This window comes from Corythoichthys intestinalis, chromosome 21, assembly GCF_030265065.1.
Source record: "Corythoichthys intestinalis isolate RoL2023-P3 chromosome 21, ASM3026506v1, whole genome shotgun sequence".
Lineage (NCBI taxonomy): Eukaryota > Metazoa > Chordata > Actinopteri > Syngnathiformes > Syngnathidae > Corythoichthys > Corythoichthys intestinalis.
Genome location: NC_080415.1, coordinates 40,766,810 through 40,783,496, shown reverse-complemented (window position 1 = coordinate 40,783,496; position 16,687 = coordinate 40,766,810). Strand labels below are relative to the sequence as shown.

The window sequence follows — 16,687 nt, the reverse complement described above, 5'->3', positions numbered from 1 at the left end:
CGTAAATGACAACTACTGGGCAGTCGTAAACCGAAATGGAGCAGGAGATGCCCTCTAGCGGTCACCAAAGCAACACACATCGGCTACACGCTACTCGTCAGCTGCGCGCAGTCCATATGCTTGTCAAAGCAGCATAGCAATGGGAAGTTCACCAACAAGGCTGTCAAGTGTTTAAAGCTACAAGTAACTAAGGGCGCGGAACGACGACAAATTAGCAGCTCGATCGGCACGGGATAGCCTCTCAATTCTGCTAAACGTAGCCATGGACCCGAGAGACACGGCTCCGGATTCGTGGGAGCTGGAGGAAGACGCCGAGGCCCCGGCCAACTCTGCGGCGGCGGCGGCGGCGACTCTCCCGGGCGTCTTCGCCGCGCTCAACGTCAACGCCAAGCCGTTTGTCCCCAACCTCAACGCCCCGGTGTTCGTGCCGAGCTTCCTTCAGAGCAACGCGGCGGAAATGCCTACCACCGAGGGTGAGTTTCGACGAAAGCTACAACAACAACAACAACAAAATTGGAAACTGAGCCGAACTTGCTAACTATCTTGCTAACGCAGCTAAAGTTAGCCTGTGTCTAGTCACTCACTCACTTGCCAACACGTCGACTCGCTGTCGTCACCGTGCACTTCCAGCTCATTCATGACCAAGTGACACCTACGCTTTCTAAAACGTGGCCGGCGTATTGTGTTGAAAAGAAATGATATTTATTTCTCTCCCTTTGAAGGTACCCCTGATCCTGTTGTCAGCATTGACATGGCACAAACAGTCGGTAAGCAACCCTAATCAATGAACTAGAAACACGGAATGTGCTTGTCGTCGGGTTACAAAGGGTGAGTTGGATGGTCAAGTGCCAGGGTGTGTCGCTCACACGCAGCTATATGTGGAACTGTTAGGGGTGTGATAATTTATCGATTTGACGATATATCCTGCTACTTTGTATCCCAATGGGTTATCCGTGTGCTCTCGCCAATCGATACAGCGTTTTAAAAAGAGATGTAAACGCCGTTTAATAAAGAAACTAACAGCTTGCAATTAAAATGTTCTCATTGACAGTGTCAGATGTCCAGTCCATTTGAAGTGGGAGGTGTATTCGCTGCCACCCTCCGGCTTCCAGCGGATTCATTTTTTCCTCTCATGATCTCATTTCAATACTCAGCAGAAGAATTTAAACAGCTCGTTTTGTTGCAACGGTACCATTTTGTGGCTCCCGGTACTAATGCCGATACTGTATCCAATACCACATTTTTGGGGACAAATGATATTTTCAATACTAAATTTCTGCATATTCACTTAAATGTAAAGTCATTCTAGCAAGGTTCGGTGAGACGCCGCTTAACTCATTAGCTGTCCATAGCCCTCATGACATATTGACATGACACGGGGCGCAGGGCTGATCCGTAGGGGGCCTATTTTCAAAAACTTCAAATATTTTCAAAACCAAAGCTGCTACCGACCTAAAACCAAAACAGGCATCTACCTTAGCCATATATGAGTCTCATTGAGCAGCGGCATAAAAAAATTCTAAGTCGTTCCCTTATGAAATCCCGATGATTTATTATATAAGTATAACAAAACTTAAAATGGCTATAGAATTATCAGATTTTACACTAGATACACAAAAATCACCAAATGCAGAGATAATCACCTATATTTTCAGGATCAATAGATGTTTTTGCCCAAAATAGCAACTTCAATTTTTTCAACAGCTAATAAATCAATTTTCCCACTGGAAACGTAATACTTGAGGAAAACATGCTGAATCAATGATAAATCATTTATAAATAGATTATTAATGCAACTTTTTATAGAATAGAATAGCCCTTTATTGTCATGACACAGTTGTATAGTCAGATACATAGTTGAAGCGAATGAGGCTAGCGGCTGCCTGACATAAACAGAGCTTTTCTGACAAAAGTTCTTGTGAATAAATGTTTAAATCACCCAATTCTTCATAGATGTGGACGTAAAACAGTCTCGATTCTTGGTTAAAAGCAAAAAAAAACGTGCGTTTAGCGTTTATTTTATGCAAATATGGCGAACTATGATGCCAATGCAGTAGGGGCTGATTTCTCCCATTGATTTTTTTCACAACGATTGAAAATGCATACGTGGTACAAAAAAATATAGTAATTACCTTGAATCCTCGAACAAATCACTCCTGAGACAATCCTTCCTGTTTGCATGTGATACAGCTTTCAAAAATCCAAGCTTAAATCCAGCTTGGACATGAGCGTGTGCCGTCTTCGATTGACTATTACTAAACGAAGCTTGTCCCCTATGGTAAGGCGTGAAAGTGTCACGTCAATAGAGTTTTGAAGTCTATGAGCTGGCGTCTATGGCGCTAGACGTCCAATCCGTTTTGAAATGAGCAACGTTCCTCCCTGCCAAATCCAATAAGGATTTACATTGTTTTAACCTTAATTAAGCCAAGTCATATAGAAATAAAGTTCAGTTCTAAACCAAAACTAATGAAAGCCGGTGAGCTTTATTCATGTCTTTTTCATTCAGCTCCGGTGGAGAATGGCGGTTCCGAGGCCGACATGGCGGGAGACGAAGAGACATGGGAGCAGAACGAGGAGCCTGGTGGCGGCGGCGGCGGCGGACGAGAGGACCCGGGCGCCACGGGGGACTGTCGAGCCCACGTCGAGATCCAGGAGGATGAGGAGATGATCATGGAAGAGGAAGAGGAGGAGATGCCACTTCCCAAAGCGGCTCCTTCTACGCCCGACGCCCCCAAGAAAGAGCACGTCAATGTTGTCTTCATCGGTCACGTGGGTGCGTAGTGTCAGCGGCGGCTTGGATGACTTCAAAATGACGGCTTGATAATATAACCGTCATTTTTATTTGACTGTTAGATGCTGGAAAATCAACTATTGGTGGACAGATCATGTGAGTAAAAATTGTGAAGTCATCTAATCTTCCACCTTTTGTTTGAAACGCGATAGACCTTGTTTCTATTCAATTGTATTGTTGCGTCGGAACCACAAACATTTGGTGTTCTCTAGTCGTAAGTCTTTTGTTTTTTACTTGGTGTTTTATGCATATGCGTGTCTCCCCTTTATTAGGTATCTAACTGGAATGGTGGAAAAGCGAACTTTGGAAAAATACGAAAGGGAAGCAAAAGAAAAGAACAGAGAAACATGGTGAGCGCAGATTGTTTTTAGCCCTACATTTGCATCTTAATAGACTATTCGTCCGGGCCGCAGGTACCTGTCGTGGGCTTTGGACACCAACCAAGAGGAGCGAGACAAAGGGAAGACTGTGGAGGTGGGCCGGGCCTACTTTGAGACGGAGAGAAAACACTTCACCATTCTTGATGCTCCTGGGCACAAGAGCTTTGTCCCTAACATGATTGGAGGAGCGTCACAAGCTGACCTGGCTGTCCTGGTGAGAAACTTTGCATTTATAAGAATACACCTGCGGCTTTTCAACCATTTGAAGGAGGTCCCAGACAACATGGAGTCACATCAATTGTGCTGCACAAAATAAAATTCTGTCTTACATGAATAAATAAAAAAAGAAATAGCGGCTATTCCACTCATTGCAATGACAGCAAAAGATCTCGGAAGGTCAAATCAATTTTACACAGTACACGTATATTGGAAGCGCTTCACTTTGAACTCTTACAATCACCAATTATGTTGTTGTTGTTGTTATTATTATTTTTTTAGTTAAACCTATTGGCCGCCACTGACATCCTATCCATTTTGACTGGGAGGGGCCCATGGACGAACCAACTCGCAGTCAAAATGGAGCGTCAATAGCACTGAAAGACGAACAATTGCAGCCAGTCTTCCCCGTTTAAATGAATTGAATGGCTGTCATTAAATACCGGTACTATGGAAAAAAATAATAAATCTAGAGTGTTACTTGGGACCAGGGTGTATTTCTGTTTTTATTCATTTTCATATAATTTATTTAGGTTTTATTAACATTGTGTTATAATTAAATAAAAATAGTTTAACACAAACAACAGTAATGATGGATAATTTTTATTTCTAGTTTTTTTTAATGATACAAATAGGTCCCCGTTTCCAGTCATGTGATCGGATCCTTAGCATGAATTATTCTTTCCACTAGGATGCACGTAATCAAGGTCTCGTCTTTCCCTTGAAATGTGAACGTCCGCATATTGAACCGTCGGCTTGCTTATGTTTGTCAGGTGATCTCGGCGAGAAAGGGCGAATTCGAGACCGGGTTTGAAAAAGGCGGACAGACTCGGGAGCACGCCATGCTGGCCAAAACGGCGGGCGTCAAGCATCTCATTGTGCTGGTCAACAAGATGGACGACCCCACTGTCAATTGGAGCCTAGACAGGTAATTCTATTGTTAAAAATGAGCCTCGGTATCAGTGGTAATATAGCACTAAAATGACTGCGCAATATGTACTAAAGGAATTTGACCTTTTAGCTAGACTGCCGGAATTGCGCTGGCGCACCTCCTACGACCCGGGCCGGCGGGATCCCGGCCAAAAGGCCAAACTCCACGCGCTCTCCTTAGTCTTAACTAGAGCTGAAACGAATACTCGAGGAACTCAAGTTTAAAAACTGATCCGAGTAATTTTATTCACCTCGAGTAATTGTTTATTTTGACAGCTCTAAGCATCACGTTTTGCTCGGACTACTTTTAATGCGGGACAACGCGCTGATGTCACGTGCGTAGAGGAAGAAGCAAAAAAAAAAAAAAAAAAACTTAATGCAGCCGACAGCTGCTACAAACGACGCCGACGTTGCTAAATACTAGCCCGCACGATGCTACGTTGGTAGCGGGTAGCGTCTGATGAGTCTCATAGAGTTCACATGTATGTTAAACTAGATGCGAAATGACAGACTCGGCCGCGTCTGGGCAGCGTTTGTAAACAGCCGCAATCTTAAAGCAGTACAGCGCTAAGCGCTAATAAAGAGCGCTAAGTGCTAATAAATAAGATTAACGTTACTGTCACTAGCTCAAGTAACGTTGGACCTGTGGAGGGCTAGGTTTCTATTAATTATGACCACTTTCGATGCGTGGCTAACGTGTCTTACATACAGGCTTTAGCATAACATAGCGTTGTGGAGTGATGAGGGTGTAAAATAAAAACTCAATAATGCTAATTAACTAACTATTAATTATTACTACTATTATACTATTACTACTATTATACTATTAATTAACTAACCCTAATTTTAGCTCAGTAGTCATTGCTGGATAAAACACCAAGTAGCACTGGTCCCTAACGTGCTCCATACAGCCTGTATCATACATTTATTTTGAACCCTGCAAAAACTCAAAATCCTATCAGGACTTACAGTTTAGACTAACTTCAAACTTAACTAGAACTTAAAAATGGCTTGACACAAATAGAAACACGTGGGGAAAAAATCCCAACTTTTAAGTGATGTGTGGTATCAAGCGTAACGGCATTTTTAGATAAATAACATCTAAAGGTTTTCTGAGTGAAAGCAGTGAATGTCTTTTTTTTTTATTCTAGTTACATCTGAGATGCAATTGTTGGCGGTTTTCAACAATATACATCGAAAATAAAGACATTGATTGACTGACAAATGGTTCAAGATTAGATGAAATGTCTTGTTTTCTCATGTATATTTATAATTGCTCTTCACCTAAAAATATATTTGTTTAATCCGATTACTCGATTAATCGATAGAATTTTCATTCGATTACTCGATTACTAAAATATTCGATAGCTGCAGCCCAGTGACGTGCGGTGAGGTTCATGGTTGGTGAGGCACTGACTCCTTTAGTGTCAGATTTCCAAATATATAAACCAAAAAGGGTAGCTTATTCAATTGGCAACTGGTTATTTCATATCTCATCTGCATTCTTCACAAAACACGCACACGCGGGACATATTATCGATACGTAAAAGTAAGAAAATAACATGCATTTGCTCTACACACTCAATGTGGTGGCCGTCGCAATTCTATAATTCATGCAACATAAATGAGAGTAAAGAGTGGTGTACAAAACCACAGAATTCAATTCTGACCTTTGGTGAAATATTCAGTTGTTTTTAAAACTTTTAATTCTGATACTTTAATCAATTTATTACAGATTGCTAAACAAAATGTGTGAAAAGAAAAACAAATAATATTTTATTTAAGGCCAAAATGTAGTTTTTAAATATTCTATTGTATTTTTCTTAGTCTAAGCTCTTTTTTTTTCTTTCTTTTTTTTTTTTTTATAAGATTGAAATTAAAATTGTTTGTGGTCTTGCGCCTGTCCTTCACCACAAAAACCGGTGTTATTTTGGAAGGGCATAGGTTTGGTCTCAACATTCGTAGGGACGATATAACAGCATAACCTGCCTTTAGGTACACTTTTTGCTGGGAACGGGACATTAATAAGACCAAACAGATTGGATGATGGGGGCAAAGGGCCACATTTCTCGTGTATAAGAACTTAATTAATTAATAGGCAAAATGATCAATGCAAAATAAATCCTTATCTACTGATAATAACTTTTACATGCATTGGTTCAGATGATACACTGTTCGATTCAAACCTTTGTTTTCAAAAAATACTAAAGAAACATTTTGAAAACTTCCTGAATAAATGTCTGGTTTTTATTAGCAAATATAAACATAATGAAAATAATTCACTTAATAATGGTAGGGTCAATTGTATCCTTACAACATATGGAACTATTGAAAGATCTAAATTCTCTATATAACTGAACATTATATCATGCAAAAAAGGTAAGGTTGCTTAAAAGTTGGTGGGGACAATTTTAGCATCCTGAAAAGTTGGTAGTGTTATGTCCCTACTGTCCCTATGCAAACCTACGCCCTTTTTGTAAAAGTCCTCCTTATTTTCCTTTACTTTAAAAAAAATCTCTCCGCCTCAATGGAGAGGATTGCTTCAATTAGATCGCTGTGTTCTATTTGACAAGCCAGAACACACAGTGGATGTGTCCAAATGTCTAGCTAACCTTTCATCTTTCTCAGCAAAACCATGTAATCGTTCTACATATATGCCACGTTTAGAAGATCTTACACGCTCATCGTTATCACGAAATGTCAACTCCTGTTTAGCTACGATGCAGGTTGCATTAATGAGGTCTTTCAAACTCTTTACCTTACTTAGCGTTCCGGATGCTACCGTTGAGCTTCCGCTGTTCGTCAAAGCCAAATCGATCCTTGAGCTTCCAAAAGTTTTTAAAGCAATCAGGCTTTGAATGTGAGTGGTCGAGCTCTCGTGTTTGCTGAGGCTTCGTGGTAGTTTTTTAATGTCACAATATCTCGTGTTAGTCCAGACATTGGCACAAGTTGAGAAGAAAAGGCAGGGAAAGCAGCAAAGGCGATTTTTCGAAGGACAGCCACATAGCCAGTCTTTTCGGGTGTACCAGTCCGTTTGAAAAGCGCGAGTTATCTTCTGTCCCGCAGTTTGAAGCAAACGTTTTAGCTCCGGTGTGGTGTTGATCGCGTCCACTTTTGACGGAAAGTCCAGTTTCACGTACGCCCCCTTTCAGTGCGGCAGAGAACTATCTGCCGCAAGCTGTGCCTTTTCACTGTGGTTTTATTTCCCATCAGCAAAACTAAATATATCGCTAACAAACATTAAACTTTAAGGGTTAAAGACATTAGCCAGACTGTGGAAAATCAGGTCAAATAAACGTATCTGGAAACATTATAATGGCGACATGCAGATGTAGGGGAACCAGCACGCTCCAATTCCATGTATCAACCCAGTATGTTATGGATTGCGCAATCAGAGGTGAGGCTTTACTTGTTGCTGCCACACCTCTCGTTTCATTTCTTTATTTGAACAGGAAATTGGCAAATTCAGCGATTTTGACTATAAAAAATGTTTGAAATGAGTCATACATAAAGAGCAATGGACAAATATTAATATAAATTTGATGCTATAATTATTTTTTTGTCATGATGACAGGTGAGGCTCTGCCTCACCTGCCTCCCCTGACCGCACGTCACTGGAGCTGCAGCCCTAAAGCACAATAAACAATAACAAAGCAAAGCAAAGCAAAACAAAGCAATGAACAGAACTTTTATATCCATTCAAGTGTTTTTTTTTTTGTCTAAATGAGCCCTGTGATTGGCTAGCGACCAGTCTGCCTCTTGTCCAAAGCTAGATTGGATGAGTGTCACCTCATGCAAATTGTGTAAAAAAAAAAAAAAAAAAAGGATGCGTGTTCTGACTGTATGTTGTTTACAATGTACACTGGCAGGTATGAAGAGTGCAAGGAAAAACTGGTGCCATTCTTAAAGAAGGTTGGCTTCAACCCCAAGAAGGACATCTACTTTATGCCTTGCTCCGGACTCACAGGTGCCAACCTCAAGGAACCCGTGCCCGAATGTCCCTGGTACACGTAAGTGGAACTGCTCCCATGATAACCTCAATTATTATACATTATATGCATAATTGTAAATAGATATATGCTTTCCACCAGGGGTTTGCCATTTATTCCACACTTGGATAGTTTGCCAAACTTCACCAGATCTGTTCACGGCCCAGTAAGACTCCCCATTGTAGATAAGTACAAGGTGAGAAAGAAGATTTTGTTTCTTTTCCTGCCAAATTTGTGAACGGTATAATACTAGCTTCCTTCAGTAGAAATCGCAAAGGACTGGAATTTCTCATTACCGTTGCTTTCACGATGTAGATGGTCCTCATTCCTGCGATTGCACAACTGTAATTGTCGGAGCGTGACTCGTTTGAAACCGAACATGCCCTGCATTCCTCAAATCGGCACCCTTTCGGGAGCCCAAAAAATGCTTTCGGTGCCAAGCTACTTTCAAGTGGATGCTATTCCTTTCAAGAAAGTGACTCTTATTCTCTCGTTTTTGTGTATTTTTAGGACATGGGTACAGTCATTCTTGGGAAGCTGGAGTCAGGATCCATCAGCAAAGCCCAGCAGTTGATTATGATGCCAAACAGGGTGAGATCATTTGCAAATATGACTCATTGAGTCAATGCCTGATAACAATAACAGTGCAGCATGGAATAAAATGAAGATGTCTAAAGGTTTTAAAAGAAAACCTCTTTTCAGCACATAGTTGAAGTACTGAGCCTCCTAAGCGATGAGGTCGAGACAGAAGACGCAGGTCCCGGAGAGAACCTGAAGATGAGGCTGAAGGGCATCGAAGAAGAAGAGATCTTGCCCGGTTTCATCTTGTGCAGCCCCGACAACCTTTGCCACACCGGCCGCACCTTTGACGCTCAGGTGACACGACTAAAACCGACGACCGCGTAAGCCCGTCTTGTGCTTCATCTCTTTCATTCTTTCTATTTCAGATCGTCATCATAGAGCACAAATCCATCATTTGTCCCGGTTACAACGCAGTCCTTCACCTTCACACCTGCATCGAAGAGGTGCAAATCTCTGTAAGTTGCGGACAACTGCATCAACAGTTCATTGTCTCGCTTCCAAAAATTCATGGGACAATCAAAATTTCTACTGTTACCACCCCCGAAGCCCATGTTATTTTTAAACAAGAACAGCAACAAAAAAAATCGTGATGGCACATTCCGTTTAAAAGGTTGCTCATAATTTTCATTGTCATTGATGAACACCCACAAGACATTCATTCACCAATCACTCCTATTGACCCACAAAAAAATAGCTCATGAATTTTGACCCAGAAAAAGTGACCCAAATGGCTCCTAAATCAACAAGTGACCCGAAATCCCCATTCATGAAAAGCCCTCCTGTGAGTTTGGCATTTTCTAGATTTATACTGCATGATATGTGTTTCAATTTGGGTATTTGTTTTTTTTTTAAATTTAGCCTATCGCACACTATACTAGCTGTTGGAGGAATCTGACCTTTCATCCAGATTGCCAGAATCACGTCGGCCGAACCGCCGGACCCACGCTGGCGCAGATCCACCGACCTGGGCCGGCGACACCCCGGCCACAAGGCCAAACTCTGCGCGTTCACCTTAGTCTTAACCCTTAGTACTGACTCCATTTTGAAAGTTGGAAGAAGGCTTCAAAACACAATTTATTCTGAGTAGACAGCAATCATGCGGCACAGAGGGGCCCAGGCGAGGATCCAAGGTCACCAAATCACAAGTCAACGAAAGGTTCCAGAGAAAAAATGACAACGATTGGTTAAACATTCAGTCCTTTTGAAGGCCCTTGCCATCGGCAGGAAGAGGGGTGTGTTTGGGGTCTTCCTTTGTTGCAGATTTGGGCGGTCAAGTTCGTGTGTCAGCTTTGCTGGGTCATGGTTAATGAGGCAACTGAGGTGGGGGTTGGGTGGGCCTCACCGTCTAAGAGGCGTTGTGCTATTAAACTTGTTGTTTTTGTTATCTGGTGGTGTAGTCGTGCAGGACGTCCCGCCATTTGTTCTGGACTGTCCTGAAGGGGTGATTGCGGGATTTGATGTTTGCAGACGTGGGCTTGTAGATGTCTTGCCTATCACCTGGTAGTCCGCATCAATCTTGCTCAGTCAGCTGCATGACGCACGCGTTGGGCTTCTATGATAAGAAGTTGTCATGTATCTCTTATGCCCTATGGCAAATATATTCTGCTTGTTTTCCTTATACTATGATATAAGTACTATTTATTTTATATTGGGTGTGTTAGAGAAATACAAACAGTGGATCGGTAAATATGAGAAAATATACTATTCCCTGATTGATTATATTAAGTGTGTTAGAATAATGCAAACAGTTAGACTGTGCCTATGAAATAAGGTACTATCTCCTTCATTGTACATCATAAACCGGCGCTGCCCCCTCTTGGCGTAAATGTTGTTCCTACTTACTGGACATTTGGTTCTAATTCCATCCCGATGACAGGCCTTAATTTGTATGGTGGACAAGAAGACCGGAGAGAAAAGTAAAACACGGCCACGCTTTGTCAAGCAGGACCAGGTTTGTATTGCCAGGTTCCGGGCGGCGGGAGTCATCTGCATTGAGACTTTCAAGGACTTCCCTCAGATGGGGAGATTCACACTACGAGATGAAGGTAAGAGAGGACGCGTATTTCATTCTTTCCCTCAAACTAGAACTATTTCTCCTCCGACCAGGCAAAACCATCGCCATCGGAAAAGTGCTGAAGCTGGTGCCAGAAAAGGACTAAACGCAACTGTGGCCCGAGTTGCGTCATTGTTCTGCTCGCCACCCACCGGAGGAGGAGGAGGAAGATTGCTGCTGGGGCCAATCACAACAGCTGATCTTCTCTTTACACTCGACTATGCGAAAGAGAAGACCATTCAACTAAGGAGCTGAGAGGGGAATTCATTGCGTCAGATTAAAATAACAAGACTGGATCAGTTTTTACGATGAACAATGTCAAGTGAGAGACAGCGTCCAGGGTTCTCATATTGAGGGCTCTGATATGCCAACTAATGTAGCGGCCGACCGAATACGCTGTCGATCGAGCGGCCACGCCATTTGCTTTTAACCAAGACGGGTGCAGTGTTACGGGGTTGGATCGGGGAGAACGCAAATAGAGAACATAGCTCTCCGGGTGATGTCATTTTGAGGTATACATTTCCAAGTTTAAGAACAGGAATGAAGATTCGGTCGACACGTTATTTGCTAGTGTTGCCAGCGGGTTCATTTTGGTCTCACATTATTCTGATGAACAAACACAAAGATGCAACTGTTGCATAACAAAGCCACATGAAAATAAAGAAATCATGACGCTTGTTTTTGTCTTTTTCTGTGCTCCACTTATTTACACTTGTCACATTTTAAATAGAAGCGTTTCTATGAAATTTACTGCAATGTACCAAATACAGGGGTTCAAATATCCAAGCTGAATAAGTACAGTACTGTAATCTTTTTTTTTTTTTGGCTCCTCAATACTTTTTATTTATTTTTGGGGGATAAACTTTTCTTGTAATCGTGACTTTGTTAGTGGCTAAACGGACGAAACGTCCCACACAATGCTCAGCGCGCTTGCGCAATTAGTCGCACGCATGCGCACATCGGTTAGAAGCGGCGAGTACTCTACTCACTTGCTTTACTCAGATTTTTAGTACCTTTTCATTGCCTCAAAAATACTCTTTGCATTTGTTACCCTCTCATGGTTTTAACCACTGTGTTTTTTGTGTTTTAAGGTAGTTGGCATTTTTTTGTACGTTCTGCCTGTATGCTTCTAAAATAAACAAGTTGAGAGCGCACGGTAGTACTTAGGGCGTCAAATTCGACTCATGTAGACGTTTCGCCGATGTAGGAGATTTTGGGAGAACACCGTAACTCCAGACACTCGTGTTTTTTTAATTATATTTTTGTCTTTCAAATAAAGTTAAGGAGTATTTGGTGACGTGCACTTCCGATTGAACGTAACCGACGACGCATGCGCGTGACTTGAACACGTGAAGCCAACATGGGCGACAAAATACAAGTCGACCTAGACCGAGCACAGGTAAGCATTCGCAAATAGTTGATTTAACTTTAGCCTATAGGATGTCAGTAAGGTTGATATTGTGTTGATAAATGTGCTATAACGTTTTAACGAGTGGTCGTAACGAAAGGTTTTCGTGCAGTAGCCGCCAAGCTAACGCCAGGCCTCGACTTGTTCGACAGTACAGTACCAGCAAGTGATATCTTTTTCTTTTAAAGGTGAAAAAGGCCGTTTTAGCCCTGCAGGCCTTCCTGAAAACCCAGTCGGCTGCCAGCAAAAAGCTTTTCACGGACGAGTCTCAAAAGATAAGCATACTTTTCACCCTCTGGAAGATCCCTAAATGTGCTCAGACCATTCGGATGTAAGTTCACTTGACATTTATCAACCTTCTTATATCAAGCATGATGACACAGTGTCCATGATGACCTAGGTGGACTATGGCAAACTCATTTCCGGGCAGCTTCCTCTTCATTAGTTACTTCATGTTGATTTTGGGGCATTTCCAGCTAGGTCACTTGCTTGTTAATACATTGGCTGCCATTGACAGTGCTGCACAGCAATCCATTTTGACTGTGAGGGTGCCAATGAACAAATGGAACTGCGGTGTACGCAAAAGTGAGGCGAGTGCAGAAGTGCACATATCTCTGGTAATAGACTTCATAATATATTGACGGGACACGGGGCGCGAGGCCGATTAATAGGGGGCCTATCTCCGTTAAAGCTGACCGAGTGGAAACACAGACAAAGAGCTTTTTCCGTTGAAAATGCTTGTGAATAAATGCTTCAGTCCCTGAATTCTTTTTAGATAAGGACGTAAAACAGTCTCGATTCTTTGTGAAAAGAGCAGATAACCGGGCAGTTATATTTTATTTGACGTAAATACCGGTATATCGAATGTGCTGCTAGTCTTTAAGCCACTGCGGTGTCGCCTGATCACCACAAAGAGCATTTTAGGTTAAAAGTTCTTGTGAATAAATGCTTAGATCCCTGAATTCGTTATAAATATGAATGTAAAATGGTCTCGACTCTTGGTTAAAATAAAAAAATTGGGCAGTTAGCATTTTACGTAAATATTGCGAATTATCACGCCAATGCCGTAGCCGTTCATTTCTCCCATTTTTTTTTTTTTTTTTCACAACGTTTCAAAACTCATGCATGCTACGAAAAATATATTAATGACCTTGAATCCTCGAGCAAATCACTCCTGAGACAGTCCTTCCTGTTTGTATGCCGTACAGCTTTCGTACTTTTTCAACCTAAATCCGGCGTTGGATCGCTGCATGTGTTTGAGAATAACTGTGACCGACTGGAGCGGAGTGTGGGACGGCCCCCTACTTGAAGGTGTGGCGCAGTGTCCCGTCAACATCATTGTAAAGTCTACGCTCGGATTGTACAGTACCAATGCCAAAATAAAAGCATGCGATTCTGTATGAATGAGCAAAGACGTGTCCCTCGGGCAGGCAAAACGTCTAGAAGTTTGACACAGCTGGACTACGGTAGAGGTTTCTAAAATGCCTTAGTTTACCGCACGTTGTCAAGTATTTATATGTGTTTATTTTTATCGTATCGAATATAAACAGTTTTTCTTGTTTGGTCATCAGTCCGTTGCCTCACGGCCAACGTGTGGACTCGGAAGAAGTTTGCCTGTTTACTAGAGATGAACCCCAAATGACCGGCGAGCAAACACAGAGGTTTTATAAGAAGTTGCTGCAAGAGAGGGGGGTTCAAAATGTCACCGAGGTAATCCACATCACAAGTTCCGGATGAGAAGGAAAAAAAAAAAAAAGTTTTTTTTTTTCTAATGGCGTCCCTGAACATTGGGCAGGTCATTCCCTACAAGATCCTCAAGACGGAGTATAAACAGTTTGAGGCCAAACGAAGGCTGTTGGGGAATTTCGACATGTTCCTTTCCGACGAGCGCATCCGCTTCCGGCTGGCCACCCATATCGGAAAACACTTCTATGAGAGGAAAAGGTAACGCCAGTGTTTTTTTTTTTTTTTTGGCCCCCAGAGTTCAAACCGGTTTGCGAGTGAGTAACTGTGTCGGCGCTTCCTTTTTGCCAGGGAGCCCCTTTCGGTGAATTTGCTGAGTAAAAATTTAGCCCGAGACGTGCAGAAATTGGTTCAGGGCACCAGTTTGAAGGTCAACAACAAGGGCTCGTGCTGGTGGGTTTAAAACATCTTCAATTCTATAAAATACAGTATTTCTTTGCTTTGTTAATGCTGCTGCCGCATGGCTCCTTTTTGTACATTTTGACCCTATCGTCAGCAATGGGCTTTTTTTGTTTTCTTCTTTTCAGCATGGCACGTATCGGCCACACCGGCATGACTGCCGACGAGTTAACGGAAAACATCGAGGTGGCCGTTCAAACTGTGATGGAAAAAGTCCGTATGGTGAGTACAGCCTATGAAAACAACAATTTGTTAATAACGTATTCACTTCACAGAAGCTTTTTAAATGTTGTCGTTATTATTTTTTTTTACTTTTGATATGGCAATATTCAAGTGAAGTGGAAGAACAAATAAAATGGCCAGCTGTCTTTAAATAGGCAAAGAAAATCAATGTGCAAACTTTGCTGTGATATATATATATATATATATATATATATTTATATATTTTTTTTAACAAAACGTGTCATTGTGGGGATGCTTTCACTCAGGCCAAAAGACTAAATCCGAAACTTGACACAGGGTTTACTAGCCCAATAATTCTGTTCCATGGAACCAAAACTGCCTGTTTATTTCTATTGCTACGTTCAGTTAAACACATAAATTCACTTGACATTTAAAGTGCCTGTGACAGCATATAAAAACCTAAATATCATGATGATGTGAATATACAACAATTTGGCAAAGCCCAGATGACGAAAAATGAGTCCTTTAATCTGCTGTTTAGCCCCACCTGTCATGATAGCACTCTAGTGTTCCCAACAGGCAGGGTCACGATTTCATCTGGTTTAGAATTCAGTCCATTGAGGAGGAATTATTCAAATCGAGGAAACTCAACAAAGCGAGCAGCAAAATGTCATTGTTTCAGTCTCTCTACGAATATTTTGACCGGATTTTCTTTTTATTGCAGTATTTTTACCCAATTGCTAAATAAATGGTATGGTCATAACAAATAAGTCTTGTGCAAAATGGAATGTGAAATATTCAAAATGCATTTATTCAGTACAACAGGGCAAAAATGACTCCATTATGGTCCGGCGGCTTTTGTCACCGGCTTCGGATAACGTAAACAAACCAGGAGGCGTGACGGCTACCCGACACGCTAACCCGAACCGAGCGGCGTTTCCTTTCGAAGCAAAAAAAAAAAATCACACAAAACTACCCGGACCCTGTCACACGGCGGCGGGGTTGTCGATTGTCTTCACCGGTCGGCTGCTTCCGCACACGTCCAAGCGGTCCATTTCATTCAGTATCATTAAATACAGCATGAAATATGAAATAAATGTGCTTTTTGCTGTCATAGGCACTTTATTTCACATTTTGAGGGAGGGGGGGAAATCTCCATTCACTGCTTTTGACTTTACATACATGGCCGTGCAAAAGAAGGAAAAATATCGATGCCTACAACAATACAAATTTGACATGACGACCTACAATCTCGTGATGTTACGAGGAAAAAAAGTCAATGATATTGAAATGGTCATAATTAATGTCATATTACAAAATGAGTCACATTCAAAATGAAAATCCCTCCCTCTGAAAATGACGTGACATTTGAACGAATGGAGCCTTGGGTCTGTTTTGCCGTTGCGCAGAAGGGGCCCGTGATGAAGATCATCCACTTAAAGAGCGAAACATCCGTGGCCCTACCCATCTACGCTTCCGGCCTGGATCACCTGAGAAAACCTGAAGAGGCAGAGGCCGAGGTGAGCGGTGCTACTCGAACGCAAATACTTGGGAACGCAGTCTGGCGATACGCGTACGTTGAATTTCAGTCGCGGTCCGAGAACGCCAAACAAACCTCCGTAGAGGATCGAGAAAAGAAGGCAAAGAAAAGAAAGGTCGAAGAGGATGACGACGAAGAAATCCCTCAGCTGGTCCCCATAGAGACCCCAAAGCCTAAAGCAAAGGTTGCGACCGAAAGACTTGAGCTGCTTTCAGTTAACATTAGAGATGTTGATTTGTTTCCCCTTTTGTCTCATTCCAGCTGAAGAAAAGGCAGCCCGCTGAGAGGAAACATGCAAATATCCTGCTCAAACTGTGCAAGACAAAAGCTGCCAAAGGAAAAGGAAAAAAACCTAAAGTCAAATAAGTTTCGTCTTTTTTACCGATGATCGATAATCTCTCAAGTATGTCCTCCTTATCAAGTCGCGTTGCCCGTGCTCTCAAAATAAAATACCTTTTTCTGATCTCCAGAAA

General features: G+C 42.0%; 2 protein-coding genes across 3 annotated transcripts; both read left to right on the top strand.

Annotated features, from left to right (window-relative positions):
• The first annotated feature begins 109 nt into the window (after positions 1 to 109).
• On the top strand, positions 110 to 11,618 carry gspt1 (G1 to S phase transition 1). 2 transcript variants are annotated; one of them, XM_057827010.1, is made up of 14 exons: positions 110 to 473; positions 723 to 767; positions 2,507 to 2,773; positions 2,854 to 2,887; positions 3,064 to 3,141; positions 3,205 to 3,385; positions 4,161 to 4,315; positions 8,187 to 8,327; positions 8,409 to 8,502; positions 8,817 to 8,897; positions 9,009 to 9,182; positions 9,254 to 9,343; positions 10,765 to 10,933; positions 10,995 to 11,618. In XM_057827010.1, the coding sequence occupies exons 1-14, from the start codon at positions 263 to 265 to the stop codon at positions 11,045 to 11,047; spliced, it is 1,773 nt and encodes a 590-aa protein (XP_057682993.1). In that variant the 5' UTR covers positions 110 to 262; the 3' UTR covers positions 11,048 to 11,618. The 2 variants fall into 2 exon arrangements, with proteins under 2 accessions (XP_057682993.1, XP_057682995.1); XM_057827012.1 differs by lacking the exon at positions 723 to 767.
• Positions 11,619 to 12,174: 556 nt separating this feature from the next.
• Positions 12,175 to 16,687, top strand: rsl1d1 (ribosomal L1 domain containing 1). Its single transcript, XM_057827022.1, has 9 exons — positions 12,175 to 12,340; positions 12,538 to 12,680; positions 13,921 to 14,059; positions 14,145 to 14,293; positions 14,384 to 14,485; positions 14,620 to 14,713; positions 16,084 to 16,194; positions 16,264 to 16,398; positions 16,476 to 16,687. Exons 1-9 carry the CDS (start codon positions 12,302 to 12,304, stop codon positions 16,578 to 16,580), a joined length of 1,017 nt encoding a protein of 338 aa, XP_057683005.1. The 5' UTR covers positions 12,175 to 12,301; the 3' UTR covers positions 16,581 to 16,687.